This window comes from Schistocerca gregaria, chromosome 11 (assembly GCF_023897955.1).
Source record: "Schistocerca gregaria isolate iqSchGreg1 chromosome 11, iqSchGreg1.2, whole genome shotgun sequence".
In the NCBI taxonomy this organism is placed as follows: Eukaryota; Metazoa; Arthropoda; class Insecta; order Orthoptera; family Acrididae; genus Schistocerca; species Schistocerca gregaria.
This window is the reverse complement of record NC_064930.1, coordinates 75,434,523-75,456,522: the sequence shown is the minus strand read 5'-3', so window position 1 is coordinate 75,456,522 and position 22,000 is coordinate 75,434,523. Positions and strand designations below refer to the sequence as shown.

Here is a 22,000-nt window from a genome sequence, read left to right as displayed (position 1 = left end):
TAAAGGAGACAAATCGCTAGATAGCAGACATACTGAATTGTCAACAGGCATGTACTACTGCTCATTAAGGAATGTGTCCGAAAGTTATTGAAGTCTCTATTCTTTCCCGAGTGCCTGTCAGTGACCTGACGTTTCTACTATTCTGAATAAATACCATGATTGACGCCAAATGTTTGGATTTGTTCTATCGGTATTACACATTTGACAGTTTAAATGGTGCTGTGCTTAACTTTCAAATGTATATTTTTCATCTATCAAAGTTGCAAACTGAACTAATATTTCTAAAACTTTTACCACCTTTACTTCACTTGCAAACAGTATAAAGACAGCTACTGTGTTGTCCTCTCACCAAGGCAAATGGAACAGGTGGACAAGTCACTTAACTGGGACGAAATCTGATCTCTTAATGGTCACCAGACTGACAATCTAGTGTGGATGGATGAGACGTGCGATAGTGACATATACGATCTGGGCCAGGTCACGGGTGCAAGGTGCACAGCATACTTAGCCGTGCGGGCACCGGGCCAACTGCATCAATTTCGGAAAACAACTGCCATCACAGTCGGCTGCCACAAGTGACAAAGTGTCAATAACAGGGTTCTAAAAGAGACTATCAGAAGTTAAAATGACAAAAGTGAAGGGTGTGTCAGTTTGTTACGTTTTGTCATACATCTGCCACTTGAAATGGCAGAAGACATACTTCATCTTAAAACCCTTGCAACTGATATAGTACTTCAATTTAAAAGGGATCAGTTTGTCTTGTATCTGGCATATTCATTAGAATGAGCCCTAACTCGTGCAAACAAGAATCAATAAGGATTTTCGCCAGTCTATTCAAGGAAACTATGCTCAATTAATGGATACTTACAGTGATTTAAAGCACAGGAAGTTTAAACAGGAATGGCTGGCCAAGAATTAGAACCCGGTCCTACCAGTGTGAATCCAGTGCCCTCACTACGGTCAGTTCATCCCTCCAAAGGTTTCACAGCTTTAGTTCTGTCACTGTAAACCCACTCTGCATGTTTGCTGTTTAATCTGCCTCTTGTTAAATTCATTTGTAAGTCTAGCTGCCAGGTACATGAAGTTGAATGGACTCTTTCCGGTAATTTAATTTTGTTTCCACTTTTCCCAGTTGTTTGCACATTTATCATGTCAATTCAATCTACTCTGTCTCTTGTAAAATCATCTGCTATACATGCTGCATTCCTCTCAAGTACATAACTCCCAAATTTCTTCCACTCTTGCCAGCAATTGCTACTGTACCTTTCTGTCTCTCCCCTTTCTTGCAACAGTTAACTATATAATGCATTAACTTCTTTTTCTATTATGGTTTTCCACTTCTGTAGCTACACTCATATGTTGTTGCTCTGCAGTTGCCCATTCTTGGAGTACCAACCATAATTAGAATGAACCCATTCTACATATTTTTCCAAATGACAACGGACAAAATTCACCTGTCCACACCCTACCTGCTACAAAGAGTATGTTGTATGTCACTGTTCACACAGATGATTTTCTTCATCATGCTTATGTTTGCATTTAACGTGAACTAAATATGTATTACAGCAAAAGATTATATATTATTTGAAAAAAAAGTAGCAGGCCTTTATAGATTACATAATCAATGATGTTACTGAGTAGGTTGAACCTACCAATAATTAAACATCAGCTTTGACCTGTAACTTTAATGATGTGGTGTGAAAGACCAGACAGGCACAAACAAGAACAGAACATTGATAATTTTTTGCCTGTATATTATTTTCTGGAATGTAGGATGCAGTAACAGACTTCTGTTGTGTAGCCCAATGTTTACCTCAGATTGGAATAGGGCAATCTTGCTGCATTTTGCACAAGCTGAGGAATGTCAACACAAAATCTTGCAATGACTTACTGATGTGTAGTGTGGCCCATCTACATGGTCAGAATAAATGGTGACAGTTTGGCTGTAAGGTGGTAAAGCCAATAAAAATAATGTCATGAGTATAACTACAATTTTTGTTATGCCAAAACTTTTACAAACAACACATTCTGACAAGGCTTTACATCCATCACTTTGATGGTAACACGGGTCAAAGCAGACTGAAGGTTTCAGCATGTTCAGTTTTCCGCCCAACCCATCAATTCCTTCTTCCTAGACACCACTTCAGCAAAACTAAACAGAAGCCTACTCATCAGATTTCCAAAGCAAGAGCAAGCAACATTAACATTACAGTTAGAAGAATCTCCTTATGTGAGGTCAATTCTCCTCAGCCACATCTGCTATATGAAAAAAAATTAAAGACATTAATGGTAGTTATAATCCTAAATTCAATCAGTCTTTGACCTAACTAAGCAGCTGCTTTATCACCAATACTTGGAAAAGGATAGATTGCAACTCACTATAAAGATAACCGCTGAGTTGCAGATGGGCACAATGAATAGACTGTTACACATTATAGCTTTCAGCCAAAACCACCTTCCACAAAGAAAAAACGCACACATTCACACAAGCCAGCCACACGTCACACACATGAACAGCAGCTCCAATGGGAATTCCACTTGCTTATGTGAATGTGGTCTTTGATGAAGGTGGCTCTGATCAATGCTATAATGTGCAACAGTGTTCCTGTTGTACCTGCCTACAACTCAACATGTCTCCTTTATGATGTGTAGCGATCTATCCTTTTGCTAATATTGTTGATATTCCAAGACGGAAACCCAGATCTAAGCAAAGAGGGGAAAGCAGAAAGGTGGAAGGAGTATATAGAGGGTCTATACAAGGGCGATGTACTTCAGGACAATATTATGGAAATAGAAGAGGATGTAGATGAAGATGAAATGGGAGATACAATACTGCGTGAAGAGTTTGACAGAGCACTGAAAGACCCGAATCAAAACAAGGACCCCGGAGTAGACAACATTCCATTGGAACTACTGACGGCCTTGGGAGAGCCAGTCCTGACAAAACTCTACCATCTGGTGAGCAAGATTTATGAGACAGGCGAAATACCCTCAGACTTCAAGAAGAATATAATTATTTCAATCCCAAAGAAAGCAGGTGTTGACAGATGTGAAAATTACCGAACTATCAGTTTAATAAGTCACAGCTGCAAAATACTAACGCGAATTCTTTACAGACGAATGAAAAAACTAGTAGAAGCCGACCTCGGGGAAGATCAGTTTGCATTCCGTAGAAATGTTCTATGACTTATCTTAGAATCTAGATTAAGGAAGGGCAAATCTATGTTTCTAGCATTTGTAGACTTAGAGAAAGCTTTTGACAATGTTGACTGGAATAATCTCTTTCAAATTTTAAAGGTGGCAGGGGTAAAATACAGAGAGCGAAAGGCTATTTACAATTTGTACAGAAACCAGATGGCAGTTATAAGAGTCGAGGGACATGAAAGGGAAGCAGTGGTGGGGAAGGGAGTGAGACAGGGCTGTAGTCTATCCCCGATGTTATTCAATCTGTATATTGAGCAAGCAGTGAAGGAAACAAAAGAAAAATTCGGAGTAGGTATTAAAATCCATGGAGAAGAAATAAAAACTTCGAGGTTTGCCGATGACATCGTAATTCTGTCAGAGACAGCAAAGGACTTGGAAGAGCAATTGAACGGAATGGATAGTGTCTTGAAAGGAGGGTATAACATGATCATCAACAAAAGCAAAACGAGGATAATGGAATGTAGTCAAATTAAGTCGAGTGATGCTGAGGGAATTAGATTAGGAAATGAGACAGTTAAAGCAGTAAAGGAGTTTTGCTATTTGGGGAGCAAAATAACTGATGATAGTCGAAGTAGAGACAATATAAAATGTAGACTGGCAATGGCAAGGAAAGCGTTTCTGAAGAAGAGAAATTTGTTAACATCGAGCATAGACTTAAGTGTCAGGAAGTCGTTTTTGAAAGTATTTGTATGGAGTGTAGCCATGTATGGAAGTGAAACATGGACGATAAATAGTTTGGACAAGAAGAGAATAGAAGCTTTCGAAATGTGGTGCTACAGAAGAATGCTGAAGATTAGATGGGTGGATCACATAACTAATGAGGAAGTATTGAATAGGATTGGGGAGAAGAGAAGTTTATGGCACAACTTGACCAGAAGAAGGGATCGGTTGGTAGGACATGTTCTGAGGCATCAAGGGATCACCAATTTTGCATTGGAGGGCAGCGTGGAGGATAAAAATCATAGAGGGAGACCAAGAGATGAATATACTAAGCAGATTCAGAAGGATGTATGTTGCAGTAGGTACTGGGAGATGAAGAAGCTTGCACAGGATAGAGTAGCATGGAGAGCTGCATCAAACCAGTCTCAGGACTGAAGAACACAACAACAACAACAACAACATTTCAAACTCGAGTTTCCATTGTTAGTTTTAAGAAGCTGGTTTCATTTATGAACAGCTTTAGAGGATTCATAATAAGAAGCCAAACAACTACTTTTTTACCTTCAGCCTAACACACACTACAGGATTGTGTGTGTTTTTTTTAAGAATTCCTGGGCTTTTTTCCACAGGTACCTACACAATATGACCTCAACTATAACTGTAGAATTGTAAGCAAGCACTACAACAGAGCTGACAATATTTTCGAACTGGATAAAAGGACCACTGTTACCCAACTCGACAATCAAGATTTGTACAAAAACTGACACTTCTGAAAATGCAGTCTGGTATCATGGTTCAAACTAATGTGCTCCTTCCAGAACCTCACATCTGAATCCACTGAACTTACTACTACTACTACGTCTTCCTACTGAGTCTATTCATAAGATAAGCATACCTAGCCGTGTTGTTTGCTTTACTGATGGAGGAGTCAAAGTGCGAACTCAATGTGCCACAGGTTAGACGAAATAACAGCTGCAACTCATTCTCCAAAAGCTGTATTCTTATGGCAAAGCACTGCCAAGTCTGACAAAACTTGTATCTCAACCGCATTCTCATCTGGGTAATCAGCAGTTATGTGAAACCCTTTGCTTTCTCGACGTGTACGGCTTGGTCTTGGCTGAACAGTCCACAATCAGCTCAAACATAAAAGCAATCCTACTCTTATACCTCCATTTCCCTCACACCTATAACTTTTATCTTTCACAGCAGCAGCCTTTGCCTTAATTCCCTCATATGCAGCTTGGGATGAACGTTATTAAATCTAAAACTGTTGACATTTTGCCTAGTGCTGATTTTTAAGGCACTGTAGATATTTCCTGGAACAACCTGACTTGTTTCATTCGGTCCTCTTGGGTCACATGGCACCTCCCTCCATATTTTTGTACTTGTCCACTGAGAAAGAATATTACTGCAACAGTTGCCATTTGGACCTACTAAAGGAATCCATATCGCATTGGCATTTTTCATAATCGTGTGGGATACAATGCCAATTTGCTACACAGATACTCTGCTTGCTTTCTTACCATTACTCGATCTGGGGGAACACAAACAACCTCCTATGCTATCTTAGCTACTACCAGAACAAGGATGAGAAATAATTTAAAACATATCAGTATAAATGAACAGAATGACTTCCACACAGCAACTATGATCTCCGAATGTTATGTACCAAAATGACACACACACACACACACACACACACACACACACACACACACACACACACACACAAACCCCCCAAAGCCAGAGCATGAAGGGAGTACCCACAACTTATACCAGCTGGTATGCAGCTACTGTCTAGCTTTCAATGTCAGCATGCACTACTACAGAGTTGAATGCAGGCAATGTTCTTTACTTTTATGATATTAAGGATGGTCAACTGCTGAAGACATTGAAACCGCACAAAAATAGTTTTAAAGCACAACTCTGTCACAATAATGAACTAAACTAAAATTTGAGGTTTTATTTAAAAAATATGTTAATTCAATTGGCAGTAAATATGATTATAACATGGTTATTGTCATGACCGAAACTAGTATTACAGAGTAACAATTGTGTGACTCCTGCTTGAGTAAACAAGTTTTGCCTGCACTATTTCCATTTCTTCTCCAGAATGTTTGTCCACTATACTCCACCATTTTGCCCAACTTTACCACAGTTACAGTTTTACTTCTGGTTAACTGATAACTATTTCCCAAATATCTTGCTTCGCAAGTTTTCAAAATTACCTCTCGCTAACTGCTCCCTGCCGACTGACTTATTTAATTCACGCAGGCACCTAGGGAGAACGTTATTAAAACTGACAAACTACAGGGCTGGTTTCCTGATTGGAAATGGAGGAAAAAAGGTCCTATGAACATGTCTCTGGAAATGGACAGTGTGCGTGCAATAACAACAAATCATCCCGGAACACAGTACAGACCTGTCTCACATCCACGTCACAACAGATGTTCAAAGTGGCCGTCATGCAAGCATTCACATGTTGCATCACGGATTGGCGCACTCTTTCACACGTTCTGGCCCCTCTCCGAATAGTGTCACAGGTGTTGTGAACACATTGTTCAAGTGTTTACATGTCAGAAACCCATTCAGCATACACCATGCTTGTCAGTTGCCCCCAGAAGTAAAAATTCAGGGGGGTTTAAGTGTGGTGATCTAGCAGGCCATTCTTCAGGACCTCTGCGTCATATCCAACATCCAGGGAACACGTTGTTGAGCTGTAATGCAGAAATGGGGTGGTGCTCCATCATGCTGAAACCACATAACCTGTCATATCACCAAAGGCACATTCTCAAGCAGCCCACAGGGAGTATTCCACAGGAAGTCCAGGTATGGTCCTCCATTGAGCCATGTGGAATAACAATTGGCCCAAGTATGTGAGACACCTCAACCATTCCTCGAAGACTGTCAACAGACCTCAGATGGTCATCATGCAGATGAGGATTGAGGATGCCATTTCTGATAGAGATTACCTTGTTGGTAAAGAGGACTGATGACAGAAATCCCATAAATTTGATGGTCTGGTGCAAAAAGAATTGACAAGATCCTTCCCGTATAGTGAAGTCCACTGCTATAGTCCTTTAGACCTTGCAATGGTTGCAGGTGATAGGGATAGTAGCAATTGTCATGCAGCACACATGCAGCTTACACCATGTTGGTGGGACACCTGACTAGAGCTTGTACTAGGGTTTGTCTCAATATCCTATAAAACCCAGTCTTCCAAATCTGGTGTAAGCACAGTCTGCTGCTCCCTGCATGTTAATCTGTCTGAAGGGACCCATGATCACACCAATGCCCAAAAACAGCTTGAAATGTTGTGTGATGTGGTTGATGTGTGTAGGTACTTGTTTTGGTATAGCCGTGCTGCCTCTCAAGTCTCCATCTGCTTGGCCATACACAATCATCACCTCGGCTTGTTCCCAGCATGAATACAGTTTCATTTTGCTGCTTACAGTACACAGCATCAATCACACAAGGTACACGCGGCACATGGTCAGAGGAACAGTCATTCATCAGTGTCACCTAACGTGGCAGAAACCCATTTCCGAATACATGTTCATAGGGCCTTTTTTTCCTGCGGTAAACTATTATTGGCTCCTTCCATAATATCTTGCTTTAAAGGGGGAATGTGGAGTCTGATAAAGGTCTAGGGATTCAGGGTAAAAAATTCTAACACTGTCAACCCTATTCATAGCAGTTTGAGTCATTCTACACTCACATTAAATTTACAAAAGCACAAGGCATTTTCAAACATAGCATCACATTACGGCAAACAAAACATCTACCAAGGCTCACATTATGTTACGAAATTAAGTTATTTCTATCAATAAAAAAATTTGAAATACATAACTAATGACTTACAGAAGCCAACATCACTCCAGAACCTCACTATCTTCCACTTTAATATGTTGAAACTATTATCTGTGGCCCAGAGAAGAACATCAAACAAACTTTGTGCAAAACAAAAAGGGAAATGAAGAAACTCATGAAACTATATTGATTGATTAAGCTAAAAGGAAGAAGAAAGAGATGAACAATGAAATTGTGGGAGGTGGTGTGCATGTGTGTGTGTTCCCACAGACATTCAAAAGTACATGTAACAATATTATGAAAAGGACTACTCACCAAATTGTGGAGATGCTGAGTCGCAGATAGGCACAACAAAAAGACTGTCACAAATATGAAACCACAATGTGTGTGTGTGTGTGTGTGTGTGTGTGTGTGTGTGTGTGTGTGTGTGTGTGTGTGTGTGGTTTTTTTGACAAAGACATTAATGGCTGAAAGCTTTATTTATTTGTGACAGTGTTTGTCCTGCCAATCTGCAACTTAGCATCTCCGCTATACGGTGAGTAGCAGCTTTCCTTTTCATGATATTTTTACATTCCATCCTAGATTTTCCATTGTTTTAAAAGTACATGTAATTCACTTTCCTGTACCAATGCTCAACATCATATCACCATTGGAAATTGGTCACAACTGAACACAAGGCCTATAAGTCAGGGAAAGATGCAGATTTGTTATTGTAGGTACAACTCCCAGTATTGCTGATACAAATAGTACATCAAAGTTTTGGGAATAACAGGTTCCTTTTTCTTTCCTAAAGAAGACACCTTCTATTCCTAAAGCTAAGAATAATGTTTCACCTAAATTGGCCTTTCTATAAAAGAATTAAAAAATGGGCATGCTAGTCATGAATCGAACAAATTTGTGTTTTTGTGGAAAGGTGGTGATGAAGCAAATGCCACTGCTCACACTGATGATGTAGTCAAAGAAATTACTTTTGGAGTCTACTTCACTGACTTGCATGTCCCTCCAACTGAGGTGCTATTTAATTTCCACAGCAGTGAGAGGTGAATGGTAAGTTAAAATGCAGATTGAAAAATCCGGGTTTGATACTACTGCTAAAGTGCCACATCCGACTTTACCCTTGGTGACCATATAGCACTGGCTATCATCTGGACAAGCCAACTTGGTTACCACGTTCATTTAAAAAGCTGCACAACGATTGTTGACAATATCATGTCCACACAATCCTTTAATTGGTATAAGTTGACTCCTATGAGATTTGCTTGCGAAGATGCTGTATGGGACATGTATCACATCTAGTGCACAGAAGTGTCAAAATTGTTAGCTTCTTTTCAACAGTGAAAAATGATATGATGTTTTGCACCTCTGAGACCAGCTGACTCGATTACCTCTTCACTTCTGTGGACTTTCATCATTATTACTTTGAGTTTATGCAGATAGCAATTGTTTATTTGTGGTGCTTCGTTACCAACTTTGCACTCATAAATAAGACATGTCCAACAAAGAAACGAAAAAGTACAAGATCCATCACATAAAAGATAAAAAAATATTAATGCTTCCATACTGATGGAGAAATACAATCTAAGAAATTAAGCAGGACATATGGAAACCTATGGACTTGCTTTACAGAGCATACAAGAAACAAACCCAATAACACAAGGAGAACAAATATTTCCTTCAGTTATCCTTAGTAATTTTGTCTTCAATAAACAAACACTAATTTAATCGATGCCATACTCAAATTGTGGATTGGCAGACTATGACTTATCTGTCACTCCCCTATCACTTCCGATAAGATTTGTTTATGTGATAAATGCATCATTTCGCCATTGTTTGGAGACAATATTAAACTGTAGATTAACCTGTAACTACATGGGTAAGTCAGTTTAAAGATTGGAGGAAGGCAATGGTATACCTTTTATAGTACAACCACGTACATAAAGCACTGTAGTGTTCAAGCTGATCTTCAGGCTGATCTATTCACTTTCTCAGTCCTACTTTCTACAGTAAGCTATCACACCTTCAGTCCAAAGCGACTTTTTACTTGACACATACAGAGCCACATCTTAAGTTTATTTGCATATTTAACATGTGTAGGTGTCATATTTTCTTTTAATGAAGCTGTTCACCACTTTAACAAGATTGCAGTCATTATTATCGCGTGGCTGCGTGTGCTCACAGTTACTGCAGCCCTCCGGGAGGAATTGCTCAGTAACATCAAGTGCTTATCTGGCAATACCTAGATAGCACTGGAGTATCCCCCATGCCAGCTGCAGCAGTGCAATGTGCGAGCAACACTGCACAATGTGCCCTGCAATTCACTGGTGTTTAAGACCGTCTGGGATGGGGATCAGGAGTGGTGGTAAATGGCCAGCATATCATACAGATTGGCTCGAGGGGAAACACTACTCTGGATGGAGAAACCACCACACATTAAGTGTAACACACCACTTAAAGACTTCATCCTCTCATCAAGCCTAATCAACATGAGTTATAACCATGTCATTCAGCTTATTGAAGATATCATGAATGATTGAATCTCACTCCAGCAAATGAAGGGCAATGTGTGACATTACCAAGTCATCTCAATCAATGGCCACAATAAATTTGAAAGGAAGAGTTTACTTGAAACATTAAGAATGTTTGCCATTCAGTACATTTAACGGCTCTCTTGTGGGTCACCTATCCATAGGTTTCCAAACTGACGATTGTGTCCATCCAGCACATTCCACAATATGCAACAATCCTTCATCCACTTCCATACTATTATCCTCCTTTCCCGACTCATTCCATTCTAAGAAAGAAGTGTCTTCATCACTGCATCACATTTGCTCACTATCAAGTTTAAGTTAACTCCTGCCTTTAATGACATTCAAGAGCAATAAGGTGAGCAGCAGTCTGTCATTGTGATATAATTCCATTCAGCACTTACAATTGGTGGGGCAATTACTCTACGACAGATATCTTCCTGAACCTTATGACACAAAAGGATATCCTTTCTTTGAAGAGGAATTATATATATATATATATATATATATATATATATATATATATATATATATGAATAAAAATAAAAAACTAGTGCTTCAAACTGACACTTCTGGTTTAATTATGTGAGGGTATGTCAGTTTATTTTGACATGTTGGATCCTCATTTTTTTTTAACCTGACAGACAAAAAAAATTAAAAAATAGGAATTTAATTTTTTCACTCAAAATCGAGAATTCCTACCAAAAATAAATAAGCCATTACACAATGACAGAACATTATGAATTACCTAATGAACAATGAAACATAATATCATATATTTAAAGCAAAATGTGAAAAAATGTGCCAACAGGAAAAAAGTTCTCCTTTCTCAGTTTTCCAAGAGCACCACCTCTATTGAGCTGTTCTCCCCTTTTTCTCTGTATATTGTCAACACAACAAACAGGATTGAAAAACAAAGCAGACCAGGGTGTTCCAAAATGATCTTCACAACTTTGATCAATATATTTTAGATATTGGATAGGTAGAAAGGTGGTGTTTGCAGCATAATGTTATCAAACATCTAAAGCTAGCGCTCTCGCTCTCTCTTTTTCTCTTTCTTTCCAGGGTAATTCAATAAAACTGGCCTGTCCCCAGCAGACAAAATTTTACACCCATGTATAGCAGAGATACTGGACACTTTACAGAAGCACGCCATTATCACCTCAAACTACCAGACGGTGATACAGGAGGTTCAAGAAAACTGGAGTTGTCAAAATGAGAATGAGTTTTGTGTGTCTAAACAAGAGTAATGCAGATGCAGAACAAGTGCAACAAATAACGCAGATATCCTGCATGCTACAGGTGGTGCACAAGTTGAAGACAGCTACTAAGACTTGAGGTGTTTGTTAACATTATGCCACAAAACACACCTTTCTCCATTTCCTCATTTTTTTTAAAAAAAAATATGATTGATCAAAGTGGCAAAGATCATTTCGGAACTATGGGCATCAGAGTAGTGTACAGCATGGGCAATACCAAGTCAAAAGGAAATAAGATTCTGTTAAGGCTATTCTCTTTACCTGATGTAAACAGTGAATTTCAACCCACCTTCTCATTATCAAGTGATCCTAGTGGAAAAGTTAAAAACTAAGGTCTTCTAATCGTAAGCACCTAAAATAATCAAACCCACTAAATTACCTACGATGCACATATGGTATTGGTATACTGTGCATAGAAATGCCTTATTGCTCTTTTTGTTAAATCCCTTTTTTCTGGCTACCTCTTTTTTTCAATCACCCCCTTTCCTCCCACAGTTTCAATTTGTCACCCTACTATTACTTCTCCTCGCAGTTCCTCAAATACTTATATTCTTATTTCTAACTCTATTGCTGTACTTTTTTTTTAATCTCATCCTGTGCACCCAACTGTCAAAAATAAACATTTCTGATGGCAGGTACAATCTACAAAATCAGTTACCATTCTCAAATTTTGTCCACATTCACACGCATGACCTTGGTGCATCCACTAAGCAATTTGACACACCTCTGCCAACCTTGAGCAGTGGTATCAATTGTGGAGAGATCTTCAGAAGATAATACCAAGATGTTAAAGGTATGAACCATGCTGGGAAGCAAGTTCTCACCTGTGATCGTCTGGACACCTAGTATCGTGAAGCACTCACTAAAACTGTTTTACCACAGGGCACACACTACAAAGCACTATAACTACACACTGCTTGCATTCAGTCATTTGTGGTTCATAATGACCGTAAAGTTCTCTGCTTGTAAAAGGGAATTGACAAGCATGCAGTATTAGCAAATATATGCACTCCACTATTTAACAAGAGGGACACAGATTTCCTGCTTCGTATTTGAATACTGCAGCAATTCATTTTTCTTGCTCAAAACCTCACCTGGTCACACTTTGCCCTCTTTTCTCTGTGTCCTACCAACTAAGACAAATATCATGTTCCCTCCCCATTACCATCCCTTTTCTATTTCTGGCACTCCCCCACTGCCTCTTTTTCCCTTCTCTGAAGGGATTAGGGTTTAACATACTGTCAACAATGAGGTCATTAGACACAGCTCCTGTTTGGATAGGTTTCAATTTTCCACCCCATCTGCATTTCTTATACTTTCTACTTCTACAAATATAATCCATAAGAAATGATACAGTGCCTGGAGGTAGGTACTTTACACCGGTATCGGCGATTTCGTCCTATTCAGTGCCTCGGTGTGTCCCATACTATCTTTATATGAAAATCCTTGAGATATGCGACAGCAGCATAACTTTCATTTAATTATGACCCAGGTTCAGTCTTTCTATGCCATTTTCATGCGATTGAGCTTGTGACAAACAATGGCATAAAACCCTGACACCTGTATCGCAATTAAAGAACAATGCAGGTGAGTGACAGTGTGTTCATTTAAAAACTTGCATTCAAGTTCCCCGAGCATCTCTGATACTCTCCCACTGAAGCTATATTGACCTGCCACAATCTTAGGAGTGCATCTACAAATTTGTTCCATGTCTATCACCACCACTTGATAAGGACTTTTAACAAACTACCAATACTCTCAAATTGGCCACACTAAATTTCCCTATACTATTTACTTTATGAATGTACAGTACTGTCCAATCAACTCAAGTCTTCCAATTCTCCTTCCTCCATGGCAATTGGGTGTGTTGCTCATTCCATACCACTTAGAACACGACACCACCTGATCTTTAATCTAGTAACTGAATTTTATAGGGTTCTAACTCAAAATCACGGATATTACCTTACATTTACCCACATTTAAAGACAGCTGACAATGACTACACCAAATGGAAATTTCTGCATTACCTCACGACCATCTGCGGATGGTTCTGTCCTGTAAACAGCATTGCTAGTGTATAATCTGAGAGTTCTGTTGGCACTATCTCATGAACTGTTTAGGCATATTGCCATATTTCACTTTCCTGAGGCATACCCATTGTTATGTCAGCCTGTTAAATATGCCGTGTGTTTGGTTCTGTCAGTCAAAGATCAACTAACACTTATGGAAAGATATTCTGCATGATCACATCTTCGTTATTATTCACCTATTAAGTGTTGAATGCCTTTTAGAATTTTTCCATTCTTATCTCTAACTTAATTGTTACCTCACAAAGTATTCGTTTAGACAACCCCACCCCCCCCCCCCCCCCTTCCCTTCCTCCCATTCTCAATCTTATCTTGTGCAGTCCACTACAAATTTCACTTCTGTCAAATCATTTTTTCCATACAGACTAACGTTTAGCTTTTGCTTTAAAATAATCACTTATTTCCCTTCCCTCTCTACCTTTTCCTTCGTTGGAATAGAAAAGGATTCTTTGGTTCTGAAACTGCAATCCTCTTACATCATTTGTATTTGTCAGTGTTCGCAATGGATAGGCTGCTTTCTAACTAACGTTCATTTCGTGTGTACAACTTCTAAAAACTTACTCAGGCACTTGTAATGTTAGGAGATAAATAATCTTATCTCACCAAGAACTAGTTAATACTAACAGCATGTCAGATAAGTATTTGAAGCAACAAAAGTCACATTATCCGTGGGGAAAAAAAAAAGAAAAAAAAAGGGTACTTTAGAACAAGAGGGGGCAATGAAAGTTGACATGTTCCTTAAGACAACCAAAATATTGAAAAGTAGCTAACCCAGCTCTAAATATACAGCACATTAAAAAGTTTAGTTTTTATGCCAGTTCCTTCTACCAGGACTATTTCAGTCCATCTACCTCCCTGCCCTCCCCCCCCCCCCCCCCCCCAATAACAAAGCAACATTTTGAAGCCATACCCCTCCCTCCCCCCCCCCCCCAAAAAAAAACAAAAAAAACAAAAACAAAAAAACTGAACTGTCAAAACTCCATTTGTTTCACCAAAGCTACACCACCACTTACAGCAGGTCATATTCAGTGTCAATTGTATGGAACTGGGCAACAGCAAGTTAAATGGAAAACTGAAGCATGAAAACTTTGATCAATATATTTTATACAACAACTGCTATGAAATTTTAGTGGTTTTCGTGAGATTCAGAAGCTGACAGTTCAATATAACCTTGAAATGTGTTGCCATCTTGGGCAAACATTTCTATATGGTTTGTTTAATGCTTTGTAATAACTGTTCCTTCAGTCACAGCATTTAATAATATTTAACTCTTTTTCCTCTTCTAGTCCACTTATTCCCATCAGCAATCATACTTAAAGAGTTTTACTTTATGCCTCGGGAATTTTTAACCTTGTCTCATTAAATTAGTCAACTGCCATCAAAATTAAAGTTCCTGATCCTTCTGAAAATTACTTTCACTATATAGCCACATTCACCTTTTATATTCATTAGTTAAAGCTGAATCAGTGGGGGAATCTGTGTTTGCTATTTCTACACTTGAGACTGCATTTTTGTTAACCATTTCTTACGTTCTCAAATGCATCCACTTCCATCACTATCCCCCAGGCCTCCCACACACTGACTGCCGCATGGATAGTTATGGACATTTTACCACCACAAGACGCCATGAAATCAGATGTGAGGTTCTGCTGAGACTACTGGCAGCCTCGTGTGAGCTATTGTGTTAAAATACATGAACAATTTCCTCTCTGCAGTCTCCTTCGCTGCTGTTCTCTACTTTTTCCAACCACATAATTTCCCACTTTCATCATGTCATACAACCCTCCAAACTTCAGCCCTTGGATGATTTAGTCAATCTGCCTCTTATCATTAACCTAGATGTGCTAACACTGGAGCTGCATCGCCTGACAATGATAATTTCTCATTTATATAGCTATGGTGCATTCTCTAACTCTCACCATTCTGGATGGAGCTGCCCAAGTTGTGCCAACCACACCAAAGTTTCCACATATTAATCCCATCAGTTTCTAAATGGCCCCAAATACTTCAAATAAAGCAACATCCATCTGAGTTTTCAGGTTCACACCTACCTAAGAGAGATACTTATTACCAAGCCTCCCCCCCCCCTTTCCTTTCCCAAAGCTATATAGCGGAAACACTAGAATCAAATAATCTACCTCACTAAAGAGCACATTTCCTGTAAGGCAGAAAGACAGGTATACTTCTGTACATTCTTTAGCTGGTCAGCCTCATATGAAAGTTACTACACATGTTTCTGTCTGCACTGCAGTAATCACTTAAACCTAGTGAACATATTTCCAGCAACTATTTCCCATTCAGCAATATACTTCATAACATTCACTTCTAAAATGCTTAACCAAATAGCGTTAACACCAATTTTCAGTCAAGTCTACATCTATTTCTAACATACAGGAGAAGGGGTTGGGTGCCTTAGCAAATTTGTTTTGAGGACAATCACTCCTTTTTTAAACACTTACTATCCACAAACAACAATCTCATCATTTCCTCACAAAAAAGCCAACTTTCATGCAGACATTACTCCTGCTTTATTTTAGACTGCTTGCCTCGCCGCTTGTCTTTTAATCCATGTACTCATTTCATACACAACAGTATATTGTTACTTTTGACTTAATTCCATTCAGATTCATCTCTGAATAGGGCTGAGTTACTTCCTCTCTTTCCCTCTCAAATAACGTACATATTCTTAAAGTTAAATCTGTACTTTTCACACAAGACACTCAGAACAGATCAATATCATTGATTAGACTGTTTCACATTAAATTATGGACTATGTTAATCTTGGTTGCTTAGAATATATTACTAAAGAATTTTAACAAGCCACAGAGCTGCAAATATTTCACTGGTATATGTGTTTGTAAGGGGTACCAACATGAAAAGAGTGTTACATTCACTAAGCTCAATTATGATTCAGGGATTAAAAACAGCATGGTACGAGTGAAAAGGCAGTCATCCATTAAAGCGTATATTCCACATCTCAGTAGACGAATTGCATAACCAACAATTTTCACAACTACTAAAAACAAAGTTTATCAGCTTTTAATTCTCATTGGGAGAGGAGTGCACAATCATCTTTACAGCTCAGTTTTCTGAACAATGTTTTAAACCATTCAATTGTTACTGGTAACCACAGTATAGAACCTGAGATGAGCAATTTTTTTAGGGGCATCTAATACTCAGAAATATAAAAATATCTTCTATTTTCATAGCCTCCGTCCTACCAGGTTCTGCAAAGTTTATCAGGAGTTGTGGATGTAGTACAAATCTGATCTTAGAGACACTGCCTAGTGATGAAACAACAGTACTGACAATTAAGACTTTCAAAACAGAAAACTATGTTCGATAAAACATTTTTACAATAATCTTCCCATGTTAGTTACCACTATCACCGCCAATGGCATATTGGATGAGTGCACAACACTAAATAAGGTGTGAGTTGGGTGTCACCTATTCAATTACTGCTTGTAGCTGCTTCACTGCATTTCCAATGCTTAAATAGTTTAAACTGTTCAACCTAATTTCAATTTGAGCAGTTCATATAATCACACTGCTTGCACACTCATCAGCTACAACTACATTTTACCAGAAATGTGGAAACTTCTCATTAACCACATCCACAATAAAGTCTTATAAGCACTTTTAACAACAAAATATTTCTTTTATTCAATGACTAACATGTATCTTTCACACTCGTGTCAGGAGACCATGGATTCCACTTGTGTCTAAAAGTATGACCATCTTCACCTCTACCTGAAGCTAACTTTTTTTTCATTGTCAAACTACTAATAAATAAACTGAACACATTATTTGCTTTCATCCTGCTCCCTCCTAATACAAGACCTAAAGTAACACTGATTCAACTGCTCACTAAAACCTCTTGAGACACTAAATACTACAAAGTAATTTTGCCTTGCAACAATTAACTATGTCATCCTTGAATACACTAGATATTTCAAAATAATGGCACCTAGTTTTCATACATTTGCACTGAGATAACATTTTCATCCTAAAAGGATAAAATCTAATCCCAACATACAACAAAACAGTTCTCTATTACAACACCCTGGATTTTAAAAATAATACTTTAGCTTCAATACTTTCACCTGGATCTCTACCTCTTCTTAACAAGGTGTTACTACTACAGTTTAAATGCTTTCCTGCACATGAACGATACTGTAATTTAAGGCAAACCTCAATCCAGTAGTTTCTACGCTTCTGCCATGCCACTCTGTACCATAAACAAAAATAACTCCCTGTGGGTCTTTTCATATTTGTCAACTAAATTACGTTGTTAGCTTCAATACCTGTGTTTAGCACTAAACACTGCCACAGCAAAACAGTGATTTTCTTGGATGCAACTAAACCGGGAATATGCCTTATGCAGTCATGCACCACAATCTGATCCTTTGCAGTGACTACATGAACAGAAGAAGCAGAATATGTTCAGGTGGGTGAATTCAGCTGAATTATGTTTTTACTGTACCACCTGCTGGGAGTTTTCCACCGTACAGCATACTCTGCCCAAATCAGATTTAGCAGCATCAATAAAAACCAAAATCTCTCCGATCAGCACCTCACCTATCTTACTATAGATAACTGAAGACAGCGAAAGCCTCCACCGATTATAAAATATCGTTACCATGTAACTAATAGTAGTAGTAGTACACACACACACACACACACACACACACACACACACACACACACACCACTGAGAAAAATGCCGAAAGTGTTAATATGTTTGCTGAATATAGGCTCTCTGTAACTAGTTTCACCTTCAATTAACGACACTGTAGAATCCTATGTTTTTAGCATTCCAATTAAATGCATCTCAAACATGACCGAGATGATTGTCGATTTGTATCCAAGTTTGATACTGTTCACACTTATATAAGCAGTATTTTCACGTTTAATCTGTGTGCACATTTAGATTACATTACTCTCCCTTGTTATGTATATCAGTTGATTACCAATTTTATATGCTTAAATGTCAACTGTCTTCTTGCTCAACTGTTTTAAGTTTGCTCAAACTTAAGCATTTTCCCATAAAAGCAAGTCACTTCACGTGAGATACCCTCATCCCAATCCCACAAAGAGAACAGTTCATGCATGAGCATACACAGGCAGATTATGTGTATCGCAGTGTAAATATGTTAACAGAAAATGTCGCATTGGAATTTTGAGCTCTACATTTCTGCCATGTGTATGTATGTAGTATCATACAAACCAGCAGTCACCCACCCCTCTTAATGCAGTACAGGTGTTCTGTAAAATAAATTATAAGATATTATTCACAGACTTTTTTTTTATTGATGCAATACATGATCTCATGTAATGCTATACTAAGTAAAAAATTATACTAGGAATAAAATTTTAAAATAGAAATAGGTAAACTTAATTATAACGTCTGGCAGAACAGCTGGATGACTGTGACCAATGTGGTGTCGAAGTTCCCACGAACCAGCCACCGCATTTCAGCAGCCTTGACCTATAAAACAAAACATGTGAGCGAGAGCAAAGGAAACATACGATCAGTCACCAATCACTCGTGAAAATAGTACACATCACTGGCAAATTTTATGAGTGAAATTTTAAAAAATCCGAGGTGGTATTCATTTTCCTAGTTTCTTTAACAGATGTCAAAGGATACAAAGATTTATCTTTGAGGAGAAGATCTTGGTATATTTCTTCGTATGTCACTCCGAATTCATAACAATTAGGTTTGTCTGGGGCTGTTCCAGGTAGCTTTACTTTGTCTCCAGTGCCAAACGATTTCACCAAGAAGCCCTTTTTGCTGTACAAAATCAAAGCAATATCATAAAAATAGGCTATTTATACATACACATGAGCAACGAAATTAAGAGCCTGTAGAAATCAACTTCTTAACATTTTTTTAAAATTTATTATTTCAACCTCATATCCCTTAAAGGAACTATTACGCAATCGACGCCATTAAACACATTGGCTCAAAATCACGAGACGTATCTTGCTACTATTATACCTAATTTGTAAATTACAAACCTCAAAAACGCATGGGCTTCCATGCTTCTGTTCATATTACTCGAACATATAACGGCTACACGTAAAGGACAGCACACTGGCATCTTTTTGTCAGTAATTTACGGTATTGACTAAAGTAATCTATACACTTAAATCTCTAGGAACGTACTCAAATTTAAATGAAAGCCAATCAAAACATTAGCTGAACATTATAAGATAGTATCTGACGCTTCGCAGATATTAAGAATTTTCATACACAAAAGTGCAGGAGGAAATACCAATTGCCTTTCTTTCCCTACTAGCTCTGAGTAATGTCCCCCTATGTCTTACGAGTGACCTACTTCTTGTTCTCGAATATTCGATCCAATGCATTTCATCACAAAGATATTCTACTATACAAATCAAAGTGGTTATCTGTGACTCTTTTGTAGACCTCAAAGGAATTACTTCCTCAAAGTTATTTCATAAATGACGTTTTATAAAATATATGAAAGCGTACGACAGTACAAACTGTTTTAAGGCTCGTGTAAACGTTAAAATTTATTTGTTAAATTCGTCGTCTGATTTCCACGGGATTCTTAAACAAACGTGCAAATGTACCACCCCAGCTTGTCAAACAAAATCTCACGGTTGAAGTAGTTCTCGCTTTGTGTGTAAAGCGCAGTGAAATTTTGACAACATGGGAAATAGCTACCAATGCAGCCAAAGTATTTCTTGCAGGGAATTGAAATTTGCTGACACGCCACTTGGAGCGCTGCAAGTTTTGTCATGTCGATTTGTTATTGGTTGATATATTGTAAGCATTTCAATATTTGTTTTTGCTGCGTTCATAACAGCTGACAACAGTTTATACACCACGGACAGGGGCAAATTTGCTAATGTGAACTGCTTCTTGTGTGTATCGTCTTTATTGAATTGCATTTTAAGTGTGTTGCAGATATTCTGCTAATTTTTTTAAATGCACGATGTTGAGTGATGTAAATAATTCTCATGTTTGTGTTTGTCTCTTTTTTTGGAGTCTCATGTATTTGTTCCTGGTGCCGAAGACGTGTGTTTCTGTGTATTTCTCGAATTAATTGTGTTGTAAGTACAGGGTGTTTCAAAAATGACCGTTATACTTGAAACGGCAATAAAAACTAAAGGAGCAGCGATAGAAATACACCGTTTGTTGCAATATGCTTGGGACAACAGTACATTTTCAGGCGGACAAACTTTCGAAATTACAGTAGTTATAATTTTCAACAACAGATGGCGCTGCAAGTGATGTGAAAGATATAGAAGACAACGCAGTCCGTGGGTGCGCCATTCTGTACGTCGCCTTTCTGCTGTAAGCATGTGCTGTTCACAACGTGCAAGTGTGCTATGGACAACATGGTTTATTCCTTAGAACATAGGATCTTTCTGGTGTTGTAATTCCACCGCCTAGAACACAGTGTTGTTGCAACAAGACGAAGTTTTCAACGGAGGTTTAATGTAACCGATACCGAAAAGCGATACAATAAAGGATCTGTTTGAAAAATTTCAACGGACTGGGAACGTGACGGATGAATGTGCTGGAAAGGTAGGGCGACCGCGTACGGCAACCACAGAGGACAACGCGCAGCTAGTGCAGCATGTGATCCAACAGCGGCCTCGGGTTTCCGTTCGCCGTGTTGCAGCTGCGGTCCAAATGACGCCAACGTCCACGTATCGTCTCGTGCGCCAGAGTTTACTACACCTCTATCCATAAAAAATTCAAACGCGGCAACCCCTCAGCGCCGCTACCATTGCTGCACGAGACATTCGCTAACGATATTGTGCACAGGATTGATAACGGCGATATGCATGTGGGCAGCATTTGGTTTACTGACGAAGCTTATTTTTACCTGGACGGCTTCGTTAATAAACAGAACTGGCGCATATGGGGAACCGAAAAGCCCCATGTTGCAGCCCCATCGTCCCAGCATCCTCAAAAAGTACTGGTCTGGGCCGCCATTTCTTTCAAAGGAATCATTGGCCCACGTTTCAGATCCGAAACGATTACTGCATCACGCTATCTGGACATTCTTCGTGAATTTGTGGCGGTACAAAGTGCCTTAGACGACACTGCGAACACTTCGTGGTTTATGCAAGATGGTGCCCGGCTACATCGCACGACCGACGTCTTTAATTTCATGAATGAATATTTCGATGATCGTGTGATTGCTTTGGGCTATCCGAAACATACAGGAGGCCCGTAGATTGGCCTCCCTATTCGCCAGACATGAACCCCGGTGACTTCTTTCTGTGGGGACACTTGAAAGACCAGGTGTACCGCTAGAATCCAGAAACAATTGAACAGCTGAAGCAGTACATCTCATCTGCATGTGAAGCCATTCCGCCAGACACGTTGTCAAAGGTTTCGGGTAATTTCATTCAGAGACTACGCCATATTATTGCTACGCATATATAAAATGTAGACTGGCAATGGCAAGGA

At 38.8% G+C, this 22,000-nt stretch overlaps 1 protein-coding gene across 1 annotated transcript in view; it reads right to left on the bottom strand.

Annotated features, from left to right (window-relative positions):
• LOC126295340 (RNA polymerase II subunit A C-terminal domain phosphatase SSU72) overlaps positions 1–20,219 on the bottom strand; it is a 49,731-nt gene extending 29,512 nt beyond the window's left edge. The window contains exons 1-2 of the mRNA XM_049987808.1: positions 19,567–20,219; positions 19,196–19,339 (exon numbers count right to left, since the gene is read on the bottom strand). Coding sequence (XP_049843765.1) covers positions 19,196–19,339; positions 19,567–19,649 — 227 coding nt within the window. The 5' untranslated portion in view covers positions 19,650–20,219. The remainder of the gene's footprint in view (positions 1–19,195; positions 19,340–19,566) is intronic.
• Positions 20,220–22,000: the final 1,781 nt, after the last annotated feature.